Here is a 24,641-nt window from a genome sequence, read left to right on the forward strand (position 1 = left end):
CCATGTGCAAGTATCTGTTCCAGTGTAGGAAAATTGTTTATTTTAAATACTCTGGGATGCTCCTTCATAGCCGTATAAATTAGTGCCTGGGAGGAGGGGCTTGTGTGTGTCTTCAGGCCCTGCTGACACCACTCAGCCTTGGTGGTCTGCATGGGTTCCTGGCCCCTGTGGCACACAGACCCCTGACACCCGGTCACTGGAGACCCTGGCCTCGGGCCTGGTGGGCTCAGTGGGCCCAGCTGGGGTCCAAGGTAGCAGAGCCTCTGGGGCCCCTGGGTTCCTGCCAGAGGCTGGAGAGCAGGCAGTTGTTTCTCTCCCTTTTCTGGTCCGTGGGAGGCCAGGGTCTCAGGCCTGCGAGCCAAAGCCTGAAGGATTCTGCTTCTGCCAGCGCCATAGATCTTCACCTGGAACAGAACGAGGTCCGTGCTCAGGGGCCACACTGAATGCAGGGCCCACAGCATCTTGGGCAGCCCAGGATGGGCCAGCCCGGACCCCAGTAGCCCTTTCCTGGTCCCCGAGTCTCTCCCAGCGGTCAGGCAAGCACCCAGGGTAGGGGTTCAGGTGAGCACTCACACATCCTGTCCAGCCCTAGGGCTGCTGACCAGCCCAGCTCCTTGAGGGCCAGGCTGGGGTTGGCATAACAGGCAGCCACGTCGCCTTCACGCCGGGCCACCACCTTGTATGGGATCTGCAGGAGAGGGGGTGGTTGTAGTCAAGCTGAACCAGCCCTGGCATCACCCACCAAGTTGCCGACCAGCTCTCCAGAAATGGAGGTGTGGAGCAGGGTCTCGCTCTCAGGCATCGAGGTCTCAGGCAGGCTTGAGTAGACAGCGGAACTCGGGTGCCCATCAGGTATGTCAGTGTGAGGGGCTGGGTGGGGCAGGGTGGCTGCCAGCCTACCTTCTTCCCGGAGGCCTTCTCCATGGCCTGGACCATCTGTAGCACCGAATAGCCTGTGCCCGTGCCCAGGTTGTAGATCTGCCCAGGAAAGGAGGGCAGAGATTGCGGTGGGGGTGGACCGACTTCCCCTCTGGGCCCCATTGATCCCGGCCTCTGTCTCTGTCTCCCCCACTTCTCCCTTCTCCCCCTACCCGGCAGCCACACTGCTCCTTCAGCTTCTTCAAGGCTGCGATGTGGCCCTTGGCCAGATCCACGACGTGGATGTAATCCCGGACGCCTGCGGAGGAGGACGGGGTTGTGGGGAGGGGCCCGTTACTGTCTCTGTCCCGCCCCAGCCTCCCTTGTGGCTCCTGGGCTCACCTGTGCCATCCTCCGTGTCGTAGTCGTTGCCGAAGACATTCAGTTCCTCCCGCCGCCCAATCGCCACCTGGGGTGGAGGTCAGCTTAGCTCTTCCCAGACCCTCACCCGTGCAGCTGACCCCCTTTCCCTTCTCCCTTACCTGGGAGACGTAGGGCATGAGGTTATTGGGGATGCCCTGTGGGTCCTCGCCGATTCTGCCTGAGGCATGGGCGCCTATGGGGTTGAAATACCGCAGCAGCACTGCATTCCAGGCCTGTGGGATGCAGGTCAGACAGAGGGGATTGAGGTGCAAGCTCTATGTCCCACCTGAATCCAGAGCCGCTGCCCCCGCCCCCCCCCCGCCCCGCTGATTCTCTGTCCTGAAAGGCCTGAAGTCACCGCCGCTTCCTGAGCCCCAGCTTTGGCCTCGGGGAGGGTGGCTCAGGACCCCGTCCTAGGCTCGGGACAGGCTGTGAGGGGCCCGAGAGCGGGGCCCAGGCTGAGGCAGAAGGGGCCCTTACTTTGTCCGCCTGGCACAGGTCCCGGATCATTTCCTCAATGAAGAACTTGGACTTGCCATAGGGGTTGGTACAGCCACCTGTGGGGTGGGCCTCGTCCAGGGGCAGGTATTGGGGGTTCCCGTACACGGTGGCCGAGCTGCTGAATACCAGGTTCTTCACCCCATGGGCCCTCATGATCTGCCCGCGGAGGAGAGGCGTCAGTGGCCCCTGCCTCCCCCAAGGTGGGTGGGGCCGAGGCATGAACTCTCGTTTACAGAAGGGGAGACTGTGGCTGAGAGCTGAAGACGTGTCCAATGTGTGAGCCAGCTTGGGCTCTCCCACCGTGTTTGGTACTGCCTGCCTGGCCCGGGGCCCTCCCGGGGTCTGTCCCCAGCCCAGGTCTCACCTCCAGAAGCTGGATGGTTCCCGTCAGGTTGACTCTGTAATAATCCAGGGGCTTCTGCACTGACTCACCCACAGCCTTGAGCCCCGCAAAGTGGATGACCGCCATGAAGCTGTGCTGCAGGGTGGGATCAGATGTGGCTCACAGGCCCGGCCCTTGGCAGTGCCCACTGCTTGCCTTCCTGCCAAGTGCCCACCTTCTTAAAGAGACGTTGTAGAGCTGCCTGGTCCAAGATGTCCATCTCCTCAAACTCCACAGAGCGGCCTGTCAGCTCCTGAACCCGCCGCAGGCTCTCAGGCATGGAGCCCCGTCCTGGTTGGGCACACAGAGGCCATCAAAATCAGAGGTGATGGGGAGCTGGTTCCCAAGGGACTGGCCATGCATACACCCCTTGGAGGTGGACGTAGAACCCAGGGTTTCCCTTCCGTCCCCCCGGGAGCCCCCGCCCCCTCCCCGTGCCCCACTCACCACGAATGGCGTTATGGAAGTTGTCAATGACCATGGGCGAATAGCCCGCCTCCAGCAGCTCCAGGACAGTGTGGCTGCCAATGTAGCCAGCCCCACCTGTTACCAGCACTTTCTCTGCCATTATGCCCGGCTCAGGACAGAGACTCAGAAGTGGCCGAGGTGGTCCGCTCAGAGCCTCCTTCAACCTGGAGTCTGGTGTCCAAAGGGGTGGTGTGTCCTAGTTAATAGGGTGGGTCTGGAGTCAGCCCTGGTCCAAGGTCGAAGAGCATCACCATCTGGCCTTAGGCCTTGGAGACCAATTCTCTCTTGGCCCTAGTTTCTGTCTCTATAACATGGAGTTTATAACTGTACCAGTATGTGGTCACGTAAGGGTCAGATGAGGTGATTCTAAAGGCCTGTCACACGGTATCAGTGGAGACGCATACACAGGCGCCATAACTTCTAGCCCTAATTGACCGGAGGTTGGGAAGATGTAACCTGAGTCTCCACACTGCTTCCCTGAGGCGTCTGGGGACTGGACAATTCTGGACAGAAGGAAACAAGACAAGCAGCACTGGACTCCCAAGAGCCCAGGAGGAGGTCTGTCTGCTCAGACCCAGACCTCCCCAGTCCCTCCGCCATCACTGGGTACAAACTGGCTCCTGGTTCGGTGACTAACACCTCCTGGGGTAAGCACCCTCTCCCACAAAGGTCAACTGGGAGAGGCAGGAAATACAGCAGATGGCCTCAGGGTGGGTCCTCTGCCCGGCGGGCTGAGCCCAGCTCTGGGGTTGCAGCACTGTAGTCCTGGAGTGGGCCCCTCCCCCAGGTCGGTCAGGCTGGTTCAGCCAGTGCGGATGCCACTCCTGGCCTGGCGCTAAGAATCCCGCCTAATTCTAGGCGGTACTCAACAGGGCGGTGTAGACGTGGCTTTGGCTCCAGATTTCACTGCCAGGTGTGCACCGCCGCCCTGAACAAACTCCGCGGGCAGAGACGGTGGGGGGATTGGCGGGGGAGGAAGTCCAGACACTGAGGCCTTTCACTGGGGCAGCCTGGCCCGCAGCCGCCTTCCTCCAAGCAGCCTTAATTCTGTTCTGGGTTCATACAGCTCCTAACCCACTAGACTGAACGCCCGCTGCGCGCCAGGCTCTGTACTGGGCACTTTTGCATTATCTCCCTGAATTCCTCCAACGTCCTAATGAGGCAGGTGTTATTACTGCCAGTTTACAGAGAAGGATACTAAGGTCAGAGCGGTTAAGTAATTTGCGTAAGTCACACAGCCAGTGACGGCGGGTTTAGAATCTGGATCTAGTCCCGCCCCTCCCCAAACAGTTCGGCCCCTGCCCCCACTGGTTCCCGCCGGACTTTGCCCTAGACATTGAAGCCGCCCCCGCCCCACCGAGCACCAAACAGTGTGCAGGCCCCCCAAAAATGGTGGCGGGGGGCCCAGGGAGGCAGGAAGGCCGGTGAGGTTGCCCTCCCTCCGACACGCGGGGTGATCTTCGGTCAGCTATTGCCTCAGTCTTCCTCATCCGTAAAATGGAGGGGAGGGGGGCGTAGGGCCGTGAGCACTCGAGTGCCCTAAAGTCTCAGGCAGGGGATTCGGGCGGTGGCTGGATGGGGGCAGAACTAGGAGTTCCCCCGGCCGGGAATGAATGAATCCTGGCCGCCCCATCCAAGGCAGCGGGAGCTGGGAGCCGCGGGGGCGAGCCCGCCTAGGCGGAACTCTGCCCAGAACGCAGCCCGGACCCTAGAGACTCCCCCGCGCTCCCAGCGGACCACCCGGCCCCTCGCAAACCCGCTCGGCCCCACCCCCCACCAGCCTCCCAAACCTGCTCCGCACCACGCGCCCCGCGCAGTCTCGAACGGCGCCGCCTCCCGTGCTCCGTGACCGGTCCCTTTAAGAGCCGACGCCCCGCCCTGGACCCGCCCCCCCGCCACGCCCCCAAGAAACGTGTCGGTAGGGAGCCGGCAGTACGGGGTGCCGGGTGGACCAAGAGCGCCGCGGCTCCAGGACGCTTGCGCGGCAGTCCGCAGAGGGCGGTACGGACCGGTGCCGGGGCGGTGGGCGGAGGAACGCGCGGTCGGCACCTGGGGCCCGGGAGACCTGGCGTACCCGCCGGTCCCGAACCCTGGAAGCAGGCGCTGCGCCCCGGGAGATGCGGCTGGTCGGGAGCACCCGGCAGCCATCCTGCAGCGGGAGCCACAGCCGAGCGCGGCGCGGAAGACCGCGGCTCCACGCTCGCCCCAGGTTTCCCACCTTTTGTCAGTAAGCCTGGCGTGAAGTAGATGGCTGCGTGGAACGGAGAGGCAGGAGGGGCGGCGCCGACGGAAGGGAGTGGGTCGGGGTTTCTCACAGGCTGCCGTTCTGGAAAATCTAGTTTAAAAAACCCGCCAAAGGGCTGGAGGGAGCCGAGAGACTAGAACACGAATTACAGCGCCAACTGCGCCCAGCCTTCACGCACACCGTGGCCCCCAAACCTCGCGGAACGGTTTGCACCTTGCCTACCATAGTAGACTGGAAAATAGTGTTCTGTTTCTCTTTAAAATAAAGGGAGGGCTAAGGAATGGTGTGTATAAAGGTGTGACATACTGAATGAGGCGCTTCCCTGGTGGCTCAGATGGTAAAGGAGACCCCGGTTCCATCCCTGGGTCGGGAAGATTCCCCTGGAGAAGGAAATGGCAACCCACTCAGGTATTCTTTCATGGACAGGAACCTGGTGGCCTGCAGTCCGTGGGGTTGCAGAGTTGGATACGACTGAGCCATTAACATACACACATACTGAATGAGGAAACCCGGGCAGAGGAAGAAATGCACACGGGGTCCCACAGCCTGGAGAGCCCTGGGCCTGCTGGAGTCCAGCAGGGATGCTGACTGGTCCCCTGGTCCCCGGGGCGCCTAGAGCTGCGCCTGCCTTGGCCCAGAGGGCCTTGTGCCACAAACAGCCCTGGTCACAGAGCCAACAGCCTCAGCAACAACTCTCCAGGGTTCCCTGGTCGGTGCTGAGTAAGTCATTACCACCGATTTCCCCAATTCTCAGGAGGGCAAGGAGGGAGAAAATCCAGAGGCCTGCGTTTTCCTCTCAGAGGAAATGTAAAGATGGCCCCCGCCCCCGCCCCGCCTCTCATGTATACACACATTTGCACCAGAGAACACTGGAATGGTTCTCATTAAACCTTTAATTACATAATCTGTTTTCAACAATCGTGTTCAATGTGGAGATTTTGCAGAGGTGCTGGAGTTGGCGGGTGGCCACCACAGCCGCTCAGCCCTCACCCCTTCACCAAATGCCCTCTGCCCGCTGAGGGAAAAATTCCTCCAGGCCCCTTTGCCCTACAAAGTCACAGAACGATGGCCCTCAAGAATATGGCAGCAACAAGTTGTGGAGAGTGGCCAGCTGGCAGGTTCCACCCAGAGATGAGACTTGAGGATCAACCCAGGCCGTAGAATTGGGTTCCCAAGAGCCCTTTCAACTCCTGGGCCTTTGGGTCCAGGTGGAAGGAGAACTCCAGCTGCCCAAACCTCTCACTGATACTCAGGTCAGGCAGGGAGGGCCTGAAGCCAGGCAGCTCCTGTCCACCTCCTTCCTTCCAGGAGAGACCTATGTACAGAGCTCACAGTGAAGTACCTGCTCCGGTTGATTGCATTCCCATTTCCACATGACCATCCATGATTCATCCACAGGAGTCCCTATTCCCACACCATCCCCAGGGCTTCGGGGAGCAAGTGGCTCACAGTTTACAGGTAGCCTGAGCCACTTTGGAGTTGGTTCTTCTGTTCAGGGCTTGACAGATGAAGGCCCCCGCTTCCAGGAGCTTCTGGAGGTTCACACCCTTTGAGAAACAGGTCAGAGGATGCAGTTAAGTCACAACCTGCCCTCAACACCCAGGGAAACATCCGATTGGACAGAATGATGCTGAGAAAGCGAAGGTGACGACAGCCATGCTCTTGTTCCTCTGACAGCGGGACACTGGATGGCTGTGAGGTGCTGTCCTCCTGGCATGTGGGGTTCCCCTCTGACTACCCTCAGGGCATGGTTTGGGGTGCCGCCACCCCGGAAGGGAGCTAGTAGTCCTGTTCGGTACTCCAGGGTCTGGCACAGGCCAGGCCCACAGTGGTCAAACACTGCGTGTGAAGTCAGGGTCACAAGGCAGAGAAGCAGGGGTAGGAACACCAACTAAAAAGGCCACACCGAAAACCTCTTTATATTAATAACAATAGCTCCTATTTACTGCTGTGTACTATTTGCTTAGCTCTGGGCTACATTTTCTTACTTATCCTATGAGATAAATGCTGTTATTTATTCCTATTTCTTAGGCCCGAAGTGCTGAAGTAGTCTGTCAACTCACACAGCCTGTGAGTGGCAGGACTAGGTTTTAAACCCAGTCCTGTCTGATCTCCAAGCACAGATGCTATAGTGCTTCCAGCCCTCACTGCGGGCCCTCACTGACTCTGGCAGAGCCCTGTGCGGGGGTAGGGGGGTGTGGAGAGAGCACGCAATTCTATTACCCTCATTTTTTCCAGAGGAGGAAACAAAGGTCCAGAGAGAACTGACTCATTTCAGGCCGTGGCCTTGCCCCTTCCAGGGCTCCTTCCTTGCACCCTGGTGCCGCCTCGGATGGAGCTCTCAAACCCACGCCAAGGGCCTGGCCTTCTTATAGCCCCCATCGACCACACTCTGTTATCTCAGATCATAGGACAGAAAGGCCCGAGTTCCTCGGCACCCTTCCCCTCTTAACTGCCCCAACACCACAAAATCCCAGAACAAACCCAGCAGCTGTCCTCTGGCTTCAGGCAGCGCTCCGGTCAGTTCGGGGCTGTGACCACCAGGGGGCAGGCGGGCTTACCGTCTGAATGCCCAGGCCGGTCAGCATGTAGACCAGGTCCTCGGTGGCCAAGTTTCCCGACGCCCCCTGTGCATAGGGACAGCCTCCCAGTCCCGCCACGGAAGAGTCCACGACACTCACTCCCATCTGGAAACAAGGACGGTGGAACACGGCTGTCACTGTGGGGGGTCTGAGCCTACCAAGCCGGTCCTGGGAAACCTCCCTCTCAGTGACTGCCTGAAATTCCACTCAAATTATTCATTGCTTCAGTTTATGGAAATCCCACTGAAAGAAATTGTTCCTCTTTTTGGTTCCTAAAACAGTGTGTCTTTTATGCTACACTGTTTACTCTGCCAGGAATCTTTTCTCCTTCCTTTCGTGGTTGACTCAACTTCTCCTTCTCAGCCTAAAAGCCGCCTCCTCAGAGACGCCCTTCCTGATCGCTCACCTAAAGTAACCCCTCCCCGCTGTTGAGGTTTCAGACTCCTGTTTTACTGTGCTCATGTCCTGCCCCCTCTCCTGCACCCCACGTCAGGCCTCTGACCCCAGGGTCGCTTCTCTCAGTCGCTCCCACTTTCCTAGATGACTGTTCCATTTTCTCTCTCCTTAAGCCTCAACGCTGAGAAAATAAGACCCAGAAAGTCATAGAAGCATCTGGCTTAAAGACATGAGCCTCAAGGAGAGAACATGAGATAAAAATGGGTAAAAAAAAAAAGGCGGCCCAGGGTTGCTCTACTAACCTAAACACTATACTAGACTTCCTCCAGCAAGGCAGCCTGTGGTCAGACACCCAGAACTTTCTTTCTAAGGGACTCCTGGGCCATGGGACCCTTGTTCTGGGCCAACCCACAAGAAGCTAACCTCAAGAGAAACGCAATCTGAGGTCATGGTCCAGTCTCTGGGCAAAGAGCATCAGAGTGCTCTCTGGAGTGATCTCTACCTGCTGCCCCCCCACCCCCGCCACTGGTGCACGCATGCGCACTCACAGCCGTGTATGCCGTGGTGGGGCCAGGGCACCCCGGTCCTCCCGACCCCACCTTAGTCTTGTTTACAAGGCTGCCTGGTCACCTTTCCGCTTCCCTTTTTCAACTGCTCAGCTTCAAGTCCTTCAAGGCGCACTGAAGCCTTCTCTGGGGAATCCTCTCTGCCCACCCCCACCCCCAGCTGGGATGGGGACCGCCCTCAGTCCCCATGGCATTGTCACAGTGCATTAGGATTACCACCTAACTCTCCGCTGTCTCTCCTGACAGATGCAGGCACTTTCAGGGCAGGGAGGCATGTCCGTGTCCACCGTGGCCAGCCTGGGGCCTGGCACACAGGTGTGGGCACGCAGTGAAGGCTTGCTAAAAGAATAAATGAAACACAGCTGTCCTGCCACCCTGCCCTTTGGGAAAACGGATGTGTGCCTTTATCCGAGGACATGCCCTGATTACCTGCAGGGCCGTCAAGGTGTTGGCCAGGGCCTGGCCGTAGGTGTCATGGCAGTGGATGGCCAGGGCTGTCACGGGCACCTCATGCAGGACAGCGGACAGCATGTCCTTCATGGCCCCAGGGGTGCCCACGCCGATGGTGTCCCCCAGGGAGATCTCGTAGCAGCCCATGGAGTACAGCTTCTTGGTGACCTGGGGAGACAAGTGGGCTTGGAGAACCCCGATTCCTAAAGCCGGGGTCCCTGGCCTACGCAGAACACCTCCATGTCCAAGGCACCAAGCTCCTCTTGGACCAGAGACTCCCTGCAACTAACTGGGAGTGGGACTGATAATCCTCACTCTGCTCATCAGGAGACAGACATTGAGGAGCAGCGCTGGCCATCCGTGCAGGCCCCAGGCTCTAACCCCTGTGGCTCTCCTCCGAGAGTCTCCAACTCCAGCTGGTCCTTCCCTCACCACCTTCACACACAGCGTCAGACCCGCGGGCGGGAATGAGGAGAATGATTCCCTTCATGTGGCTCTATCTTTGGTAAGAAGATGTGTGAAGTCAGGGGTCTGAAGTGCTAGTTCTATAAGAGAAGGACCTGGCCATGAAAAATTCAGAAGCCCATCCGTAAACCGCTAAGGTCATGGCAGAACCAGGGCGGGATCTGCTCCACGAGGAGATGCTGCCCTCCGCTGCTCTGGGGAGAGGGGGAGGAAGGATGTGGTGGGGCCGAGGACGGAAACGATACTCGATACTCAACGATGGTCTGGGGGATAAAGGAAACGGTGGGCCCCCTCCTCCACTGCCACGCAGGCAGAGTGACAAGGAGCCCGTGGCAACCAGTGGGCAGGAGAGGATGCAACAAGTGACGTGTTGCCGGAGTAATGCCCCAGTCTTGCTGCTCACTGGCTGGGGAACCTTGGCAGCGGACCTTAATTTCCTGAGCTGCAATCTCTGTTCCTGAAAAACGAGGACAAGCCTTTGGGGAGGACTGGGGGAACAGGAGGCTGAGGTCTGGACTGCAGCGGCCACTCTCAGTAAGGAGTGGCTACTGTTAACCATTGCTCACTTCTGGCTGCTAGCTGGTGTGTAGGAAGAGCAAACAGATAGGGGCTGAGACTGCTTTCTCCACATGCAACCTGCATGGCAAGTCAATCAGGGTCAGTTTCCTTAACTGTAAAATGGAATAACAATAACTCCAGATGTACAGGGTGATCTGTTTGTTTTGTTTTGGCCGCTCTGTGCTGCATGCAGGATCTTAGTTCCCCAACCAGGGATCGAACTCTGGGCCCGTGGCATTGAGAGCATGGAGCTCTTACCAAGGAATTTCCTGCAGGGTGGCTTTAAGGACAAAATGACACAAGCTCTTGGGCTGCTCCAACTCATTTCCCATCCTGTGTTCTTCTCAGTTCAGTCGCTCAATTGTGTCCTGACTCTGTGACCCCATGGACTGCAAGACGCCAGGCCTCCCCGTCCATCACCAACTCCCGGAGCTTACTCAAACTCATGTCCACTGAGTCAGTGATGCCATCCAACCATCTCATCCTCTGTCGTCCCCTTCTCCTCCTGCCTTCAATCTTTCCCAGCATCAGGGTCTTTTCCATTGAGTTAGTTCTTTGCATCAGGATGGCCAAGTACTGGGAATTCCAGCTTCAGCATTCAGTCCTTCCAATGAATATTCAGGACTGATTTCCTTTAGGATGGACTGGTTGGATCTCCTTGCAGTCCAAGGGACTCTCAAGAGTCTTCTCCAACACCACAGTTCAAAAGCATCAATTCTTTGGTGCTCAGCTTTCTTTATAGTCCAACTCGCACATCCATACATGACGACTGGAAAAACCATAGCTTTGACTAGACGGACTTTTGTCAGCAAAGTAATGTCAATGCTTTTTAAAATGCTGTCTAGGTTGGTCACAACTTTGCTTCCAAGGAGCAAGCATATTTTAATTTCTTGGCTGCAGTCACCATCTGCAGTGATTTTGGAGCCCCCAAAAATAAAATCTCTATTTCCGTATCTATTTGCTATGAAGTGATGGGACTGAATGCCACGATCTTAGTTTTCTGAATGTTGAATTTTAAGCCAACTTTTTCACTCCCCTCTTTCACTTTCATCAAGAGGCTGTTTAGTTCATCTTAGCTTTCTGCCATAAAGGTGGTATCAGCTGCCTATCTGAGGTTATTAATATTTTTCCCGGCAATCTTGATTCCAGATTGTGCTTCATCCAGTCTGGCATTTCGCATGATGTACTCTGTATGATGTACTATGCATGATGTACTCTGTTAAATAAGCAGGGTGTCAATATACAGCCTTGATGTACCCCTTTCCCAATTTGGAACCAATCTGTTGTTCCATGTCCAGTTATAACTGTTGCTTCTTGACCTGCATACAGATTTCTCAAGAGGCAGGTCAGGTGGTCTGGTATTCCCATCTCTTGAAGAATTTCCCACAGTTTGTGGTGATCTACACAGTCAAAGGCTTTGGCGTAGTCAATAAGACAGAAGTAGGTGTTTTTCTGGAACTCTCTAGCTTTTTCAGTGATCCAACAGATGTTGGCAATTTGATCTCTGGTTCCTCTTCCAGCTTGAACATCTGGAAGTTCACGGTTCATATACTGTTGAAGCCTGGCTTGCAGAATTTTGAGCATTACTTTACTAGCATGTGAGATGAGTGTAATTGTGTGGTAGTCTGAACATTCTTTGGCATTGCCGTTCTTTGGGATTGGAATAAAAACTGACCTTTTCCAGTCCTGTGGCCACAGCTGATTTTTCCAAATTTGCTGACATATTGAGTGCAGCACTTTCATGGCATCATTTTTAAGGATTTGAAATAGCTCAACTGGGATTCCATCACCTCCACTAGCTTTGTTCGTAGTGATGCTTCCTAAGGCCCACTTCACTTAGCACTCCAGGATGTCTCCCCAAGCACAAGAAGGAAGCCCTCTGCAGAGGATCCTCACCTCAGTCATCACCTTCCACTGGAAACTAAGTCAGAGGCTTCCACTCTGGGGTAGAGGGCAGGGGCTCCAGAGACTCCCTGCCAGGCTAGGAGGTGGCCCCCCCGCTGGGGTGAGTGCAGGGCTGTGCTCTCAGAGGGTCTCAAGGAAGGAGCTGAGGGGACGAATGAAATCAGTGCCCACAGGAAAGGGTGGCAAGAGTAACCTGCATTCATGGGCTGGCATGGGAGCTAGACCCTCGTGAACCCGCCCCTCCCCTGCCGGACACACACACACACACACACACACACACAGACCTCAGCGACTTTAGCCGGGGAGATCTTCCCTTCGTAGGGACATCCAAGCACACAGGAGACGTACCTGTGGGAAAACAGGAAGGAATGGTGTCAGCGTGCCTGGGCCGTCTGGCTAACAGGGCTGGGGCAGGCTGGCTGTTTGACACATGGCCCTGGTGAGCCCCACCCAAACCTGAGGCCGGCAGGAGGCCGAGGGGCAAAGGCCGATTCCATGCTGGTGAGCCAGACGGTGGCGCCAAACAAAGGCAGTGCCGCTCAGCGCCAGGAGTGGGCAGCGCCGCGCCACGCAGGGAAGGGAAGAAGCCAACAGTCCTGCGGGTGAGGAGGTTGATGATGCCCGGGTCTCAGGAAAGGCAGCCAGAGACCAGCCGCGGGGAAGGAGAAGCTAGAGCAGCCAGCCGACCACACAGGGTGAGGAGAGCAGAACGTGGGCCCGGGTGGGGCTCCCCTCAGGAGAGGACCAAGAGTGGATGAAACCGAAGCGGGCACAAGAAAGCTGGGCCGGCCTGAGGCCCAAGGGATCCGCGGCTCCGGTGAGCTACCAGGGGGCGCGTACACTCATTTATTCAGCTGGTGTTTACTGAGCTGCCCGCGGTGTGCCAGGCACTGGAGAAGTGCAGAAGGCCGAGAAGGTCCCCACTGCCACGGAGCTTAAGGTTTCAAGTGAGGGAGACAGATGATAATCAGGGATCTAGTAGGGGAAGGAGGTAATCTCAAAAAGTGATGTGCCGTGAAGGAGAGACAAGGCAAGTGTGGCAGGAGCACCCAGAGAGGCCGACAGCAGCGAGGACGGCCCGGGAAGACCTCTGTGAGGATGCGGCACTGGAGCTGAGATGGGGGAAGAGGATTGTTCCAGGCAAAGAACCAAGGCAGCGGCCCCAGGATGGAAGCGCTGTTTAGTCGCTCAGTTGTGGCTGACTCTTTGCGACCCCATGGCCTGTAGCCCACGAGGCTCCTGTCCATGGGATTCTCCAGACAAGAATAGTGGAGTGGGTTGTCATTTCCTTCTCCAGGGGATCTTCCCGACCCAGGGATTGAATCTGCAGCTCCTGCATTGGCAGGCAGATTATTTACCGCTGAGCCACCAGGGAAGTCCGATTTAAGAGTAGGTATGTTCAAAACAGACAACAAAGGACAGAAAAACTGAGGAGTGGGGAGCAAGGGGCAGAGGGGCACAGCAGGGGGTTGGAGAGGAGGCCGCCGGCCTGAGCATGGGGTCTTGTTGAGGTGTGGTGAGGAGTCTGGATCTTGAGTGTAGACGGCTTCTGAGCCCACTCATCCCACTGAGGCAGAGGCCCCATTAAAATCTTTTAGAGTCTAACAAACGATGCTGCATATTAAGAGGCCGAATGTTTGCTGGATAAATAATTTCAGACTCAAACAACTCAGTGTATTTTGCCATCTTCATTCTCCTCACTCTCCAATCACTGCTGAGCATGGAAAAGCTAAAAGAAATGCTGAGCAAAGAGCACAGACTTGGGAGTCAGGCAGACCTGACACGTCCTCGCTTTCCCATCCATCCATCCGCTCATCGGTTTCTGAGCACCTACTATGTGCTAGGCCCAGAGCCGGGAGACAGCACACACCAGGGACTGACGGAGATGTGGGCTCTGCCTTCATAGAGCACAGAGTCCAGTGGGAGGCGGGAAGCAGCAGAGAATGTAGCAAGCGGGTAAGTGCTATGTCAGAGGATGTCCAGGGGACTCTGGAAGCCCAGAGGAGGGGCACCATCTCCACCTGAGGGAAGAGAAGCAAGCTCTTGGAGAAACTGGTAGCAGGAGAGGACCTAAAGATGAGCAGGAGTGAGCCCTGGCAGGTAGGATGTAGAAGGAGGGTGCTCTGAGTCTACGGAAAGCATGTGCAAAGGCCCAGGGGCAGGAGAGAACTGGCCCATGTGACAAACAGAAAGAAGTTCCCACTGGCTGAATGCAGTGTGCAGAGGAAATGGGGCCGGAGGGGAGACATGAGCTGCAGAGAGTGGCAGGGGCTGAACTGCGTAGGGGCCTGTAAACCGGCTGAAAACTCTGCAGTTGACAAGCACTGACAGACTTTCAACCAGGCAGTGATGTGATCGGATGCGCATTCTGGCTGCAGTTAGTTGTGACCTTACAGCAGACTCTTCATCTTTCTGGAGCCTCAGTTTCGTTGTCTGGAAGCGGGGAGAGTGCCCTCCGCACTGGGTGACTGAGACGCTACCATCAGGTAATACCCGGACAATGCCTGGCACTACTGCCATTAAAGATGTGATGCTGGAGACACCTCAGAGGCCGAGGGGATTCCTCGGGGATGTGTGACGAGCTGGTGGTGGAGCCAGGGTTACGCTGACCTCCACAAGCCCTGTTTAGGACCTTGTCCTGCTAGATTCATGGGATGAAAGGATTAAAAAATCAGGTTTGGAGAAAGCACTTGCCAGGATTTCTTCTGACCCCGTTTACTTGGGAAAAGACATCTGGGTGTGGAGCTCTGGCTCCCTGCACCCAGGATAAGGAGCCTGTGAGGGAGGTCGCTGGAGTCAGAGGCTGGCCCTGTTCCAGAATGCTCTGAGGAAAGGAGAGGCAGCGCCAGTGTGGCCAGACTCACCCCCGCACAGAGATACTGGCTGCCCGAGCTGCCTTCAAGATTTCGTCAAACCGCTGCAAACTCTCATCTATGGAGCAGTTGATGTTCTTCTTGGTGAAGAGCTCAGAGGCGGCTCCAAAGATGGCCACTTCCTTGGCTCCGGCAGCAACCTGCCAACAGCCAGGTGAATTCCTTTCAGCACTTTTCTCTTGAAGGAAGACCCACCCAGAGTGAATTTTATGATATATGAGTACTACTGTAAGTTGAACTGTGTCCCTCTAACCCCCAGTACTATCCTGGAAAAGGTCAATCCTCAACCCAACTCCCAAAAAGGGTAGTACTAGAAGAATGTGTTAACCACTGGACAACTGCACTCATTTCCCATGCAAGGAAGGTCATGCTTAAAGTCTTAAGACAGGCGGGAGAAACATCAATAACCTCAGATATGCGGGTGATACCACTCTAATGACAGAAAGCAAAAAGGAACTAAAGAGCCTCTTGATGAGCATGAAGGAGAGTGAAAGAGCCAGCCTAAAACTAAATTAAAAAAAAAAATTAAGATCATGGCATCCAGCCCCATTACTGCATGGCAAATAGAAGGGGAAAGGTGGAAGTAGTGACAGGTTTCCTCATCTGGGGCTCTAAAATCACTGCAGATAGTGACTGCAGCCATGAAGTCAGAAGACGCTTGCTTCTTGGTAGGAAAGCTATGACAGACCTAGACAGTGTGTTCAAAAGCAGAGACATTATTCTGTCAACAGAGGTCCGTATAGTCAAGGCTATGGTCTTTCCAGTGGTCATGTACAGTTGTGAGAGCTGAACTGTAAAGAGGGCAGAGTGCCAAAGAACTGCTGCATTCAAACTGTGGTGCTGGCGAAGACTCCTGAAAGTCCCTTGAACAGCAAGGAGATCAAACCAGTCAATCTTAAGGGAGATCAACCCTGAATATTCACTGGAAGGACTGATACGGAAGCTGAAGCTCCAGGATTTTGGTCATTTGATTCGAACAGTGGACTCATTGGGAAAGTCCCTGATGCTGGGAAAGACTGAGGGCAGAAGGAGAAGAGGGCGTCAGAGGATGAGATGGCTGGACTGCATCACTGGTGCAATGGACATGAACTTGGACAAACTTCAGGAGATGGTGATGGACAGGGAGGCCTGGTGTGCTGCAGTCCATGGGGTCACAAAGAGTCGGACACGACAGGGTGACTGAACAACAGCAACCCCCAGAACCTCAGAATGTGACCCTGTCTGACAGTACGATCACTGCAGATAGATGCACAGAGTTAAGATGAAGTCACACTGGTCTCCACTCCATAATAAGAAGGCGCCCGTGTGAAGACAGAGGAAAGGCCGGCAAAGGTAGCGGCAGATACTGAAGTGATGTGCCCACAGGCTGAAGAACAGAGGACTGCTCATCATCACCGGAAACTAGCAGAGAGGCAGGGAAAGATGCCCTCTCAGGGCCCTCGGAAGGAACCTACCACCACCTAGTGTGGACTTCCGGCCTGCTGATTAGGAGAGAGAACATTTCTGTTCTCTTTCACCTCTTTCAACGAGTTTTTGGTATTGTGTAATGGTAGCCGTAGGAAATTAATACAGTGAATCATATCCCAATGACAAAGAAACCTTGGCCTTCCCCCAAGGACCAACACTGCTGCTGCCGGCACCACCCCGGAAGTCACTTTTGGCCTAAATTCAGAATCAACATCTCCAAAGAAATTCTCATCTGAAATGATAAAAAAGTTGGTAGATACTAGCAACTACCTCTAAATCTTGTGGACAGTTTGCTTACCTCTAAAGAGATGGACTGGGAGAATGTGAGGGTGGGATATTTCAAAAGAACAGCATGTATACTATCTATGGTGAAACAGATCACCAGCCCAGGTGGGATGCATGAGACAAGTGCTCGGGCCTGGTGCACTGGGAAGACCCAGAGGAATCGGGTGGAGAGGGAGGTGGGAGGGGGGATCGGGGTGGGGAATACGTGTAACTCTATGGCTGATTCATATCAATGTATGACAAAAAATAAATTAATTAATTAAAAAAATAATAATAATAAAAAAATAAAAAATAAAAGGAAAAAAAAAAAAGAGAGATGGACTATAGGAACAAGAGTGAACATTTATTAAACACTCACCTTCTACCAGGCTCTTGCTAAGCAATTTATGTGCATCCTGTCCTCTGAAATCCTCACAATGGTTAATGGTAGTACCTACCATTAACCTTATTTCATGGGCAGAACCTGAGGCTCAAAGAGGTTTAGCAGCTTGTCAAATCAGAGAGCTGAGAGTGGCGGGGCCAGGACTGCCCCCGGGTCTGTCTGACGGTGCCCACCACCGCTGGAGACAAGTCGTTCAGACAGAATCCTGGACAGAGACTGAGGCCCAGGGACAAGACAGGGGCCCAAGCCATCCAACTCATTTCGGGGGCACTCCCCAACCAAAAATGAGTCTCTTACCGCTGCCTGGAAGCCTTTGAAGTTTGGGGTCAGGACTGGGTAGTTGATGCCAGGAAATTTCTGGATGCCTTTCAAGACTTCAGCATGGTCAGCCATCTGGGAGCCAAAGGAGACATTGCCAACTCACCACCAAGGCAGCAGAGAGCTCGGGTAGAGAAAGCCTTTTTAACACAAAAGCTCTGTTCTCCAGGATCCTTGGAGAAAAGAGGCATTTTGCAGAGCTGAGTCTCCCCAAGGCTTTCACTACTTGTTTGACAGCTGATGAGCCAGAAGGCTCCCGCACGGGTGAGAACCCCAGTTTCTCCATGTGGCTAACACTGTCGACTCTACATGAGCAGCACCAGCGCCAATGATACTTCTAGCCACTCGTTGAGAACATGCTCCAAGCCCGACCCTGGGCTCAGCTCTCTATCACCTAACACTCAGCTGGACCAGGATCTTTCTTCCCACTTGACTGTCTCTGTGACGCAGGAGTTGCTCATCTTCCCCTTTCGACAAACACAGAAGCCACATCTCTAGACGGGCCTAGAGATTCTAGACTTCTAGAGTCAGAGACGTCACCGTGAACCTCGGCTTCACCTTGCCTCACCAGGCAAGGCGGGGCACAGCCAAGACCGAGTCTTCCTCCCAAGTCGCCCTCCTTTGCTGCACATGTTACGTGAAGCGCTGAGAGCTCACAAAAGCGGAGGCCTGGAAACCTCCATTCCTGACTCCACTTGCTTCCAGTGCATCTGAGACAGGCCTGCAGGCTGGGGCTCACCTGGGGAACCCATCTGGGAGATACGAAGCTGGTGGCTTCTACGACAGGGAGTCCTGCTTCGGAAAGCATGTCTATTAGCTTGATTTTCACTGGAGTAGGTACAATATTCTGTAATGCAGAGAGAAAACACCAGAAAAAGATAGGCTGGCCCAGTCAGTCATGAAATGGTCTCAGAATGCAGTCAGTTCAAAGCTTTTTCTACAGCACCCACTTCACTATCTCAACCTTCAGACACTAACCTGAATTCACATGTAATCCTGCCAGTAGGTGCAGTACAGGCTTGTCTTCCAGTTCTAGAACTGCATTTTGCAGTGGAAGCAGTTTCTCACTTGAAAAGGAGTTAATACTTACAATGGAAACAATATTTGCCTGTCATATGGGCTTTTAAACTAAAGCTTTGTTACTTTATGACCCCATCAAAAACAAATTGAGACCAATGAGCCATGGCCTGAAAGGGCAGAGGTGACTAACTCTCTGGGCCCTGTGAGATGTGGCCTCCACCGGGCCACACCTGCCTCCTTCCGTCTCTCAGCTGGCGCAGGGTCTCACCCTCCCATGCGCCACTACTTCCTTTCCCTCCCACGCCACGTCTAGCTGCTCACCAGACTCTGTGGATTTCTATTTCCAAATCTTCCATCATTATCCCATGTAGATTACGCCACGGTCTTCCTCTACCAATTCATCCCACACAGGAATCCTTCTAAAACACAGTCTCCATTATCTCACTCTCCTGCTCAAAAGCTTCCCCTGGCTGCCTAGTACTCACAAGATTGCGTCCAAAATCCTAAAACCCCCAAGTCCTTCTCACCAGGTGCCTCCACCCCCAATTTCTCTCCCGCTGCTTTAATTTAATCCATTCCACAAGTAACTTTTGAGAGCTCACCCTGTTCCAAGGAATGTGCTAGGAGCTACAGATACAGTGGTGAGCAGAACAGACACAATCCTGCCCTCAGAGAGCTTACAACTTACTTTTACAACAAACATTCACTATTAAAGGTAGGCTAAGCATGCTTTAAAAAATTTTTAAGGGTTTTTTTTTTTAATTAAAGAATAATTAACACATGATTATTTCAGAAAAACACACCAAAAATAAAAGAAAACCACCCTAACACCTGCCAGAGATAACACTCTTAATACCCCGTATACGTAACTTTTTAGATCTATGCAGTCCAGTACATTAGACATGAGCCATATGTGGTTATTTAAATGTAAACTAACTGAAACTACATTTTAAAAATTCAGTTCCCCAGCCATACAAGCCACAATTCAAGTGCTTGACAGCCACATGTATCTAGTGGCTACTGTATGGGACAGCTCAAGTCTACAACATTTCCATCTTCATAGAAAGTTCTATCACACAGCACTGTTCTAAGATCCTTTTCTCAGAAGATGCTTCCACACATACACAAACTTTTTTGTTTATATATAAGATTAAATGTATATTAATATATATTAATGTATATTTATATATATTATATATATACACACACATTTTATAATCTGCTTATATCACTTAATATACTCCTATATCATTAACAGCTTCACAGTATTCCATTTTATGAAGTCATTAATGTATTTGATCTAATTTTCCTCATACTGAACACACTGGTTATTTGCAACCGTCCTGCTGTTACACCAGGGTTGTAATGGACATCCCCAAGTTAAATCTTTGCATGTGACCTTCATAACTTCCTTCGGACAAATCCCCTGATGCGTCATTGCTGGATCAGGCACGCCCTCACCTTTCCTCCACACTCCTGCGGCACTTACCGTCCACTCCGCCCCACAGGGCCTTGGGGTGGACCCAGGGTCACAACACTTGGGGCTGAACAGTTGCAGGTGCCTGCCTGGCCTCCCCGACGGGCCCGAAGTCAGGAACAGCTCTGTACCCACGACATGGAACTCTCAATACCTGTAAAAACTCTTTTGGGTGATTTCCATCTTTACCTTTTCATTTTGTAGTCCGTCTCGAGGACCAACTTCGACAATTTTCACTCGCTTTGGGAGAGTACCCACAGATGAGGTGCTGACCTTTGGTTTAAAAGAGGAAACAAAAAGTAACAGGAAGAGACTGTCACAATTCTCCAGGGGGACAAATCAGAAAGAATGTATCCATCCTCTCATTGATACTGAGACTAGAAGCAATATTTCTCAACCTTTTATCCATATTTGCTCTGTTTTAGAATCAAGAACAAAAAGAATATTTCACTTAGGAACAGAGTAAGAGATTCACGCTCCCCGTACAGGTCCATTTCCAACCACCTGACAGCTGAGCATTTGGACTGTTCTTTAAACAAACCTATCTGTACCTCTCAAACTTAGAAGTCCCAAACAGAACTGTCTGATTTCCCCTAAAGCCCAGTTTGACTTGAACCTTCCCAGGTGGTGCTGAACCCTCCCAGTGGTAAAGAACCCTGCCAGTGCTGGAGACCCAAAAGACGGGGGTTCGATTCCTGGGTCAGGAAAATCTGCTGGAGAAGGAAATGGCAACCCACTCCAGTATTTTTGCCTGGAGAATCCCATGGACAGAGGAGCCTGGTGAGCTACAGTCCATGGGGTCGCACAGAGTTGGCCACGACTGAAGCGACTTAGCGCACACACCCGGGGCATAGCTGCCCCAGAGGAGGACAATTACTAAGTGTGGAGAGGAGCAGTCTTGGCCTTTGTGGGCTGGCAGGCATCGAAGAGGCTCTGTTCTGTTATGATCGCAGGGTGGGTGGTGACAAGGGGAGTGAGTCTGAGAGGAGACGAAACCTTCAGCAGTTGAAGATATTAAAAAAAACAGCCTGGAGTCTCCTCTGTATAAAGTCTGCCCTATATAAAGTCTTCTATAGAAAATCCTTCCCTCCTCACCACCAAGTAATACGAGGTTTTTTTCTCCCTTTCCTCTGTTGTTCTTAGTACTACTTATTACTGTTTAAATTAATTTCATTTCACCAGATTTAACCTGGATAAACATACCGCAGTAGGGAAGGGGACGGGGTACTGGCAATCTACTTGGTGGTGGTGGTTTAGTTGCTAAGTCGTGTCTGAACTCTTGCGACCCCATGGACTGTAGCCCGCCTGGCTTCTCAGTCCATGGGATTCTTCAGGCAAAAATACTGGAGTGGGTTGCCATTTCCTTCTCCAGAGGATCTTCCTGACCCAGGAATTGAACCCGGGTCTCCTGCATTGCAGGCAGATTCTTTACCGACTGAGCTATGAGGGAAGACCCTAGCAATCTGCTAAGGATCCCCACTCCCGAAACCCTTAAGGAAGGAAATATTCCTGGCTATCAATCAGCTGGAACTTAACTTGCCCAAACTGGCCTTGGTTTTAGCCAGCAAAGCTTCCTAGAGACTAAGGTGACGAGCCACTGAATTTCATGAAGTCAACAGACTAGGTTGGAAGGTCCTTGCAAACTGAATCTCCCTCCAGTAGGGATGTTCAGCCTCTGCTGGTACATTACCCTAAAAGGATCCCAATGGAAGGTAAGCTCCAAGAGGCAGGAACTCTGTTTTATTAATTGTTATATTTCCCTGAGGCCCTGAGACCTAACAGGCACTCAATAAATAACTGGTGAATGTTGTTGAAAGAATGTTAAGCTTGTTTCAAGTTCCTTTTATGAGAACAGAATCAACTTGATTCTACAACACACTTCATCGTAAGAACTCTTCCATATACTAACAACAAAACAATTTACATTTATGAAGCATTTACTATTTTCTAGGCACATAAAAGAGCCTTTTACATATTAACCCATATCATCCTCTCAACACCTTATTAGGTAGGAACTATTAAAGTCCCCATTTTACTATGAGAGATATGAAGTTCAAGAAGATTAAGTAATTTTCCCAAGGTCACATTGGTTAGCTAGTTACTGAGCCCATATCTGAACCCAGCAGTGTGGATCTAGAGTGCACACTCTTAACCCCTAGGCCACATTATCTCTGCCATCCTGGTCCCCCCAGTTTTCTCTTGCCTGGGTTAAGTGTTAGTTGTTCAGTCATGTCCGACTCTTTGCGACCCCATGGACTGCAGCCCACCAGGCTCCTCTGTCCATGGAATTCTCCAGGCAAGAATAGTGGAGTGGGTTGCTCTCCAGGTGATCTTCCCGACCCAGGGACCAAACCCAGGTCTTCCACATTGCAGGCAGATTTTTTACAGTTTGAGCTACCCTGAGTTGCCTGGGTCAAACACCTAGTTAATTCCCTTTGTACAGTTCTGCATAGAAATAATCCCCTCTAACCATACAAATCCTGAGCCACAGCCTCCTGAGCTATGGTACCTATATCAACAGCTAATACTGACGAAAGTCCAGTGCCAACTTACAGCCATCAGCACCTCATTTGGTCCCTATATGATGCGGGACTATCATATGTCACTCTCCCAACTCCACAGAGGAAGAAATGACCTCAGAAAGACCCCAAATCACACAGCTAGGAAGTGAGGAAGTTTGGACTTAACTTCCGATTCTGACATCAAATCTATGCTAGTAACCCCATGGAATGCCTATCACTACCATCTCATTATAACAGGAATTTTTTCAAAGAACACTGACATTCACCATCTCATTTAATTTTCTTAACTTCTCAAGTTGGACTTCACGGATTTATTTGTAATGAGCGATTGGTGGGGGAGGGTGGTCTAGTAGACACTTAAGTGGCTTTTTGAGAGCCCCCTACCCGCTTCCCCACTGCCAAGACAATTTAATTTTTACCACTACACAGTTTTAACTCCTTCTAAACTCTAAGGCAACAAGTGACCTATCACTTACTAAAAGCTAGAAGAATGTCAAATGCTTTAGTTCCATTTTCCTTAACCTCCAAACCAACCCTGAGGATTTTTTTTTTTTCCATGTTAAAGGTCAATATTACTGGAATTTAGAGATTTGTCACTCAACCTAAAAAGTAGCTTCAGAACCGCTGGGGCATCACAGCTTGAGCCTTAACCAACACAATGTATTCAACTCTTTACCCAATTAGGTCTCCAACACTTTCCCTCCACTACCTGAGCTTGGAAGAGAAGGGGGGAACATCAGGATCGAACTGGCCCAAAGTACAATTCCAAGGAAATCACATCCAGCAACACGCGATCCAAGTCCTGCTCGGCTTGCTGGAACGGCTCGCCAAGCGTCCCCAAACGCAACAAGAACTAGAAATGGTGACGGACAGAGGGGGATGGCCTGATTTTTTCCACTCGAGCTGGCAGGGTATTCTTGAGTATTCATGACTTTCATTAAGGAGGAACCTGAAGAAGTCTGAATCTCTATGATAGAGAGAAAGATGCCAGGGTCACCAAGAAGAACCCTAGCCAGGGAAGCAGGACGCCTGGGATGGCGTTCCAAGTCTCCACGACCCGGGAGAGTCGCTCCCCATCTCTGGCCGTTAGTTTCCCATGCCTTTCAAGGGATCTGGGCGGGTCAGAGAGTGGAGTGTCCGAAACTTCAAAGACCTCCCAACTCCGGCCTAAAGAGCCGTCCAGCTTCGCCTCTCAGAGAAATGGTATTGATTTTTTTTTTTTTTTTTAATCTTTTGGTTGCGCAGAACTGCCCGTGGGATCTCAGTTCCCCTACCAGGGATCAAACCCCTGCACCCTGCATTGGCAGCGCAGTCTTAACCCGCTAGACCACCAGGGAAGTCCCAGGCTCTGGCTCTCCGGGAGCAGCCGCTAGGGGCCAAGTCCTAGACCCTTGACACCCCTCACGGTGTCGTCAAGACCGCCCCTGGGCGTGCCGGGGCACTTACAGCCCGGAGGGTCGCCAAGCCCACCAGCCTCCGCGGGAGCGCCTTCCTCACTGTCGCCATCTCCGCCCAGCTTCCACTGCGGCCGCTTCAGCGGAGTCCCACGTGACCACTGACGGCCCGGCTGGCATGGCCCCGCCCACGGGGCGGGGCCTCTGGAGCTCCGTGGTGACGCCGCGTGCTGGCCCCGCCCCCAGCCTGTCCCAGTTTTCTGTTCCTTCTCGGCAGTTTCCTTAGCCGTCATTTCTGAGAGCCTTTTGTGCGCGAGGGAGAAGTGAAGACTATAAAGATGAACAAAAATTAACCACAGTCTCTGACTTAATGAGTTTTTGTAGTCTGGGAGGTGTGGAAAGACAGATGTGAACAATCACACGCACAGCTGTAGAATTACCTTCTGCAATAATGAGATCAAGCATTACTATTTTGCCACGCGCTGTTCTGAGTTATTTGCATGTATTAACTCATTCATCATGATCTTAAGGACTTAAATGCAGGCGGGCGCAGGCGGTCGACTCCGGAGAGAGAAGCATTCTTTGATTACATACCTTGAAGAATAAATAAACTTTACCTAGGTAAAGCGGATACAGGAAAAGCTTTTCAGACAGAGCACGGTGTATGCAAAGGCCCTGAGGCAAAGAAATTGAATGCTTATGAGCGGCGTTTTTCAAAATAATATCAATTTAGTGGGTACTTTTTAAAAGAAACAGAAAATATCAGAGTGCCTTGTATAAGCAGGAAAGCTAAGTAATGCTTTACAAAGCTTCTGTTTTTTATTACAAAACAAACTGGGTTGCACTGTAAAATACATTTCTTACTGTACGCTGCAATTAGAAATGTTTGAAAACATTGTTTTAGAAAGATGAAAGAAGGCCAGAATGACTAGAGAGCAGGCAGAGAGAAGAGGTCCTCTTACTCAGATGGGAGATATTGGCAGGGACTATACCACAGGGCTTTGGCGAACTCCTTAATAATAGCTATCTTAATAGCAACGCATTGGAAGGATTTTAAGCAGGAGGATACACATTGTGCAAATAGGCACTGAGGCTACTGGGTGG

The 24,641-nt window shown here is 52.6% G+C and overlaps 2 protein-coding genes across 5 annotated transcripts; both read right to left on the bottom strand.

Moving 5' to 3' along the window:
* Window positions 1-17: 17 nt before the first annotated feature.
* Window positions 18-4,577, bottom strand: GALE (UDP-galactose-4-epimerase). Of its 2 annotated transcripts, none has more exons than XM_043444938.1 (11): window positions 4,423-4,577; window positions 2,612-2,828; window positions 2,340-2,455; window positions 2,147-2,260; window positions 1,762-1,938; window positions 1,401-1,514; window positions 1,261-1,327; window positions 1,092-1,177; window positions 901-978; window positions 574-688; window positions 18-404 (listed from the first exon to the last, which is right to left on the bottom strand). In XM_043444938.1, exons 2-11 carry the CDS (start codon window positions 2,730-2,732, stop codon window positions 346-348), a joined length of 1,047 nt encoding a protein of 348 aa, XP_043300873.1. In that variant the 5' UTR covers window positions 2,733-2,828; window positions 4,423-4,577; the 3' UTR covers window positions 18-345. The 2 variants fall into 2 exon arrangements, with proteins under 2 accessions (XP_043300873.1, XP_043300874.1); XM_043444939.1 differs by having other exon boundaries at window positions 4,434-4,526.
* A 1,175-nt stretch (window positions 4,578-5,752) lies between these two features.
* HMGCL (3-hydroxy-3-methylglutaryl-CoA lyase) lies at window positions 5,753-23,720 on the bottom strand. 3 transcript variants are annotated; one of them, XM_043444940.1, is made up of 9 exons: window positions 23,590-23,720; window positions 19,811-19,894; window positions 17,864-17,971; window positions 17,104-17,199; window positions 14,664-14,812; window positions 12,084-12,147; window positions 8,851-9,039; window positions 7,439-7,564; window positions 5,753-6,424 (listed from the first exon to the last, which is right to left on the bottom strand). In XM_043444940.1, the coding sequence occupies exons 1-9, from the start codon at window positions 23,647-23,649 to the stop codon at window positions 6,323-6,325; spliced, it is 978 nt and encodes a 325-aa protein (XP_043300875.1). In that variant the 5' UTR covers window positions 23,650-23,720; the 3' UTR covers window positions 5,753-6,322. The 3 variants fall into 3 exon arrangements, with proteins under 3 accessions (XP_043300875.1, XP_043300876.1, XP_043300877.1); XM_043444941.1 differs by lacking the exon at window positions 17,864-17,971; XM_043444942.1 differs by lacking the exons at window positions 12,084-12,147; window positions 14,664-14,812.
* Between the last annotated feature and the right edge of the window lie 921 nt (window positions 23,721-24,641).

This window comes from Cervus canadensis, chromosome 24 (assembly GCF_019320065.1).
Source record: "Cervus canadensis isolate Bull #8, Minnesota chromosome 24, ASM1932006v1, whole genome shotgun sequence".
Lineage (NCBI taxonomy): Eukaryota > Metazoa > Chordata > Mammalia > Artiodactyla > Cervidae > Cervus > Cervus canadensis.

What these genes read in the sequence shown, in the direction of transcription:
- GALE (XM_043444938.1), bottom strand. Translation starts at nt 2,732, where the DNA reads ATGGCAGAGAAAGTGCTGGTAACAGGTGGGGCTGGCTACATTGGCAGC. An exon ending in TCATGCCCTACGTCTCCCAG is followed by an intron (nt 1,328 to 1,400) that starts GTAAGGGAGAAG and finishes CCTCCACCCCAG; the next exon opens with GTGGCGATTGGGCGGCGGGA. An exon ending in CGACACGGAGGATGGCACAG is followed by an intron (nt 1,178 to 1,260) that starts GTGAGCCCAGGA and finishes CCTCCTCCGCAG; the next exon opens with GCGTCCGGGATTACATCCAC.
- HMGCL (XM_043444940.1), bottom strand. Translation starts at nt 23,649, where the DNA reads ATGGCGACAGTGAGGAAGGCGCTCCCGCGGAGGCTGGTGGGCTTGGCG. An exon ending in CTCCCAGATGGGTTCCCCAG is followed by an intron (nt 17,200 to 17,863) that starts GTGAGCCCCAGC and finishes TTTGGCTCCCAG; the next exon opens with ATGGCTGACCATGCTGAAGT. An exon ending in ACACCTTGACGGCCCTGCAG is followed by an intron (nt 7,565 to 8,850) that starts GTAATCAGGGCA and finishes CCTTGTTTCCAG; the next exon opens with ATGGGAGTGAGTGTCGTGGA.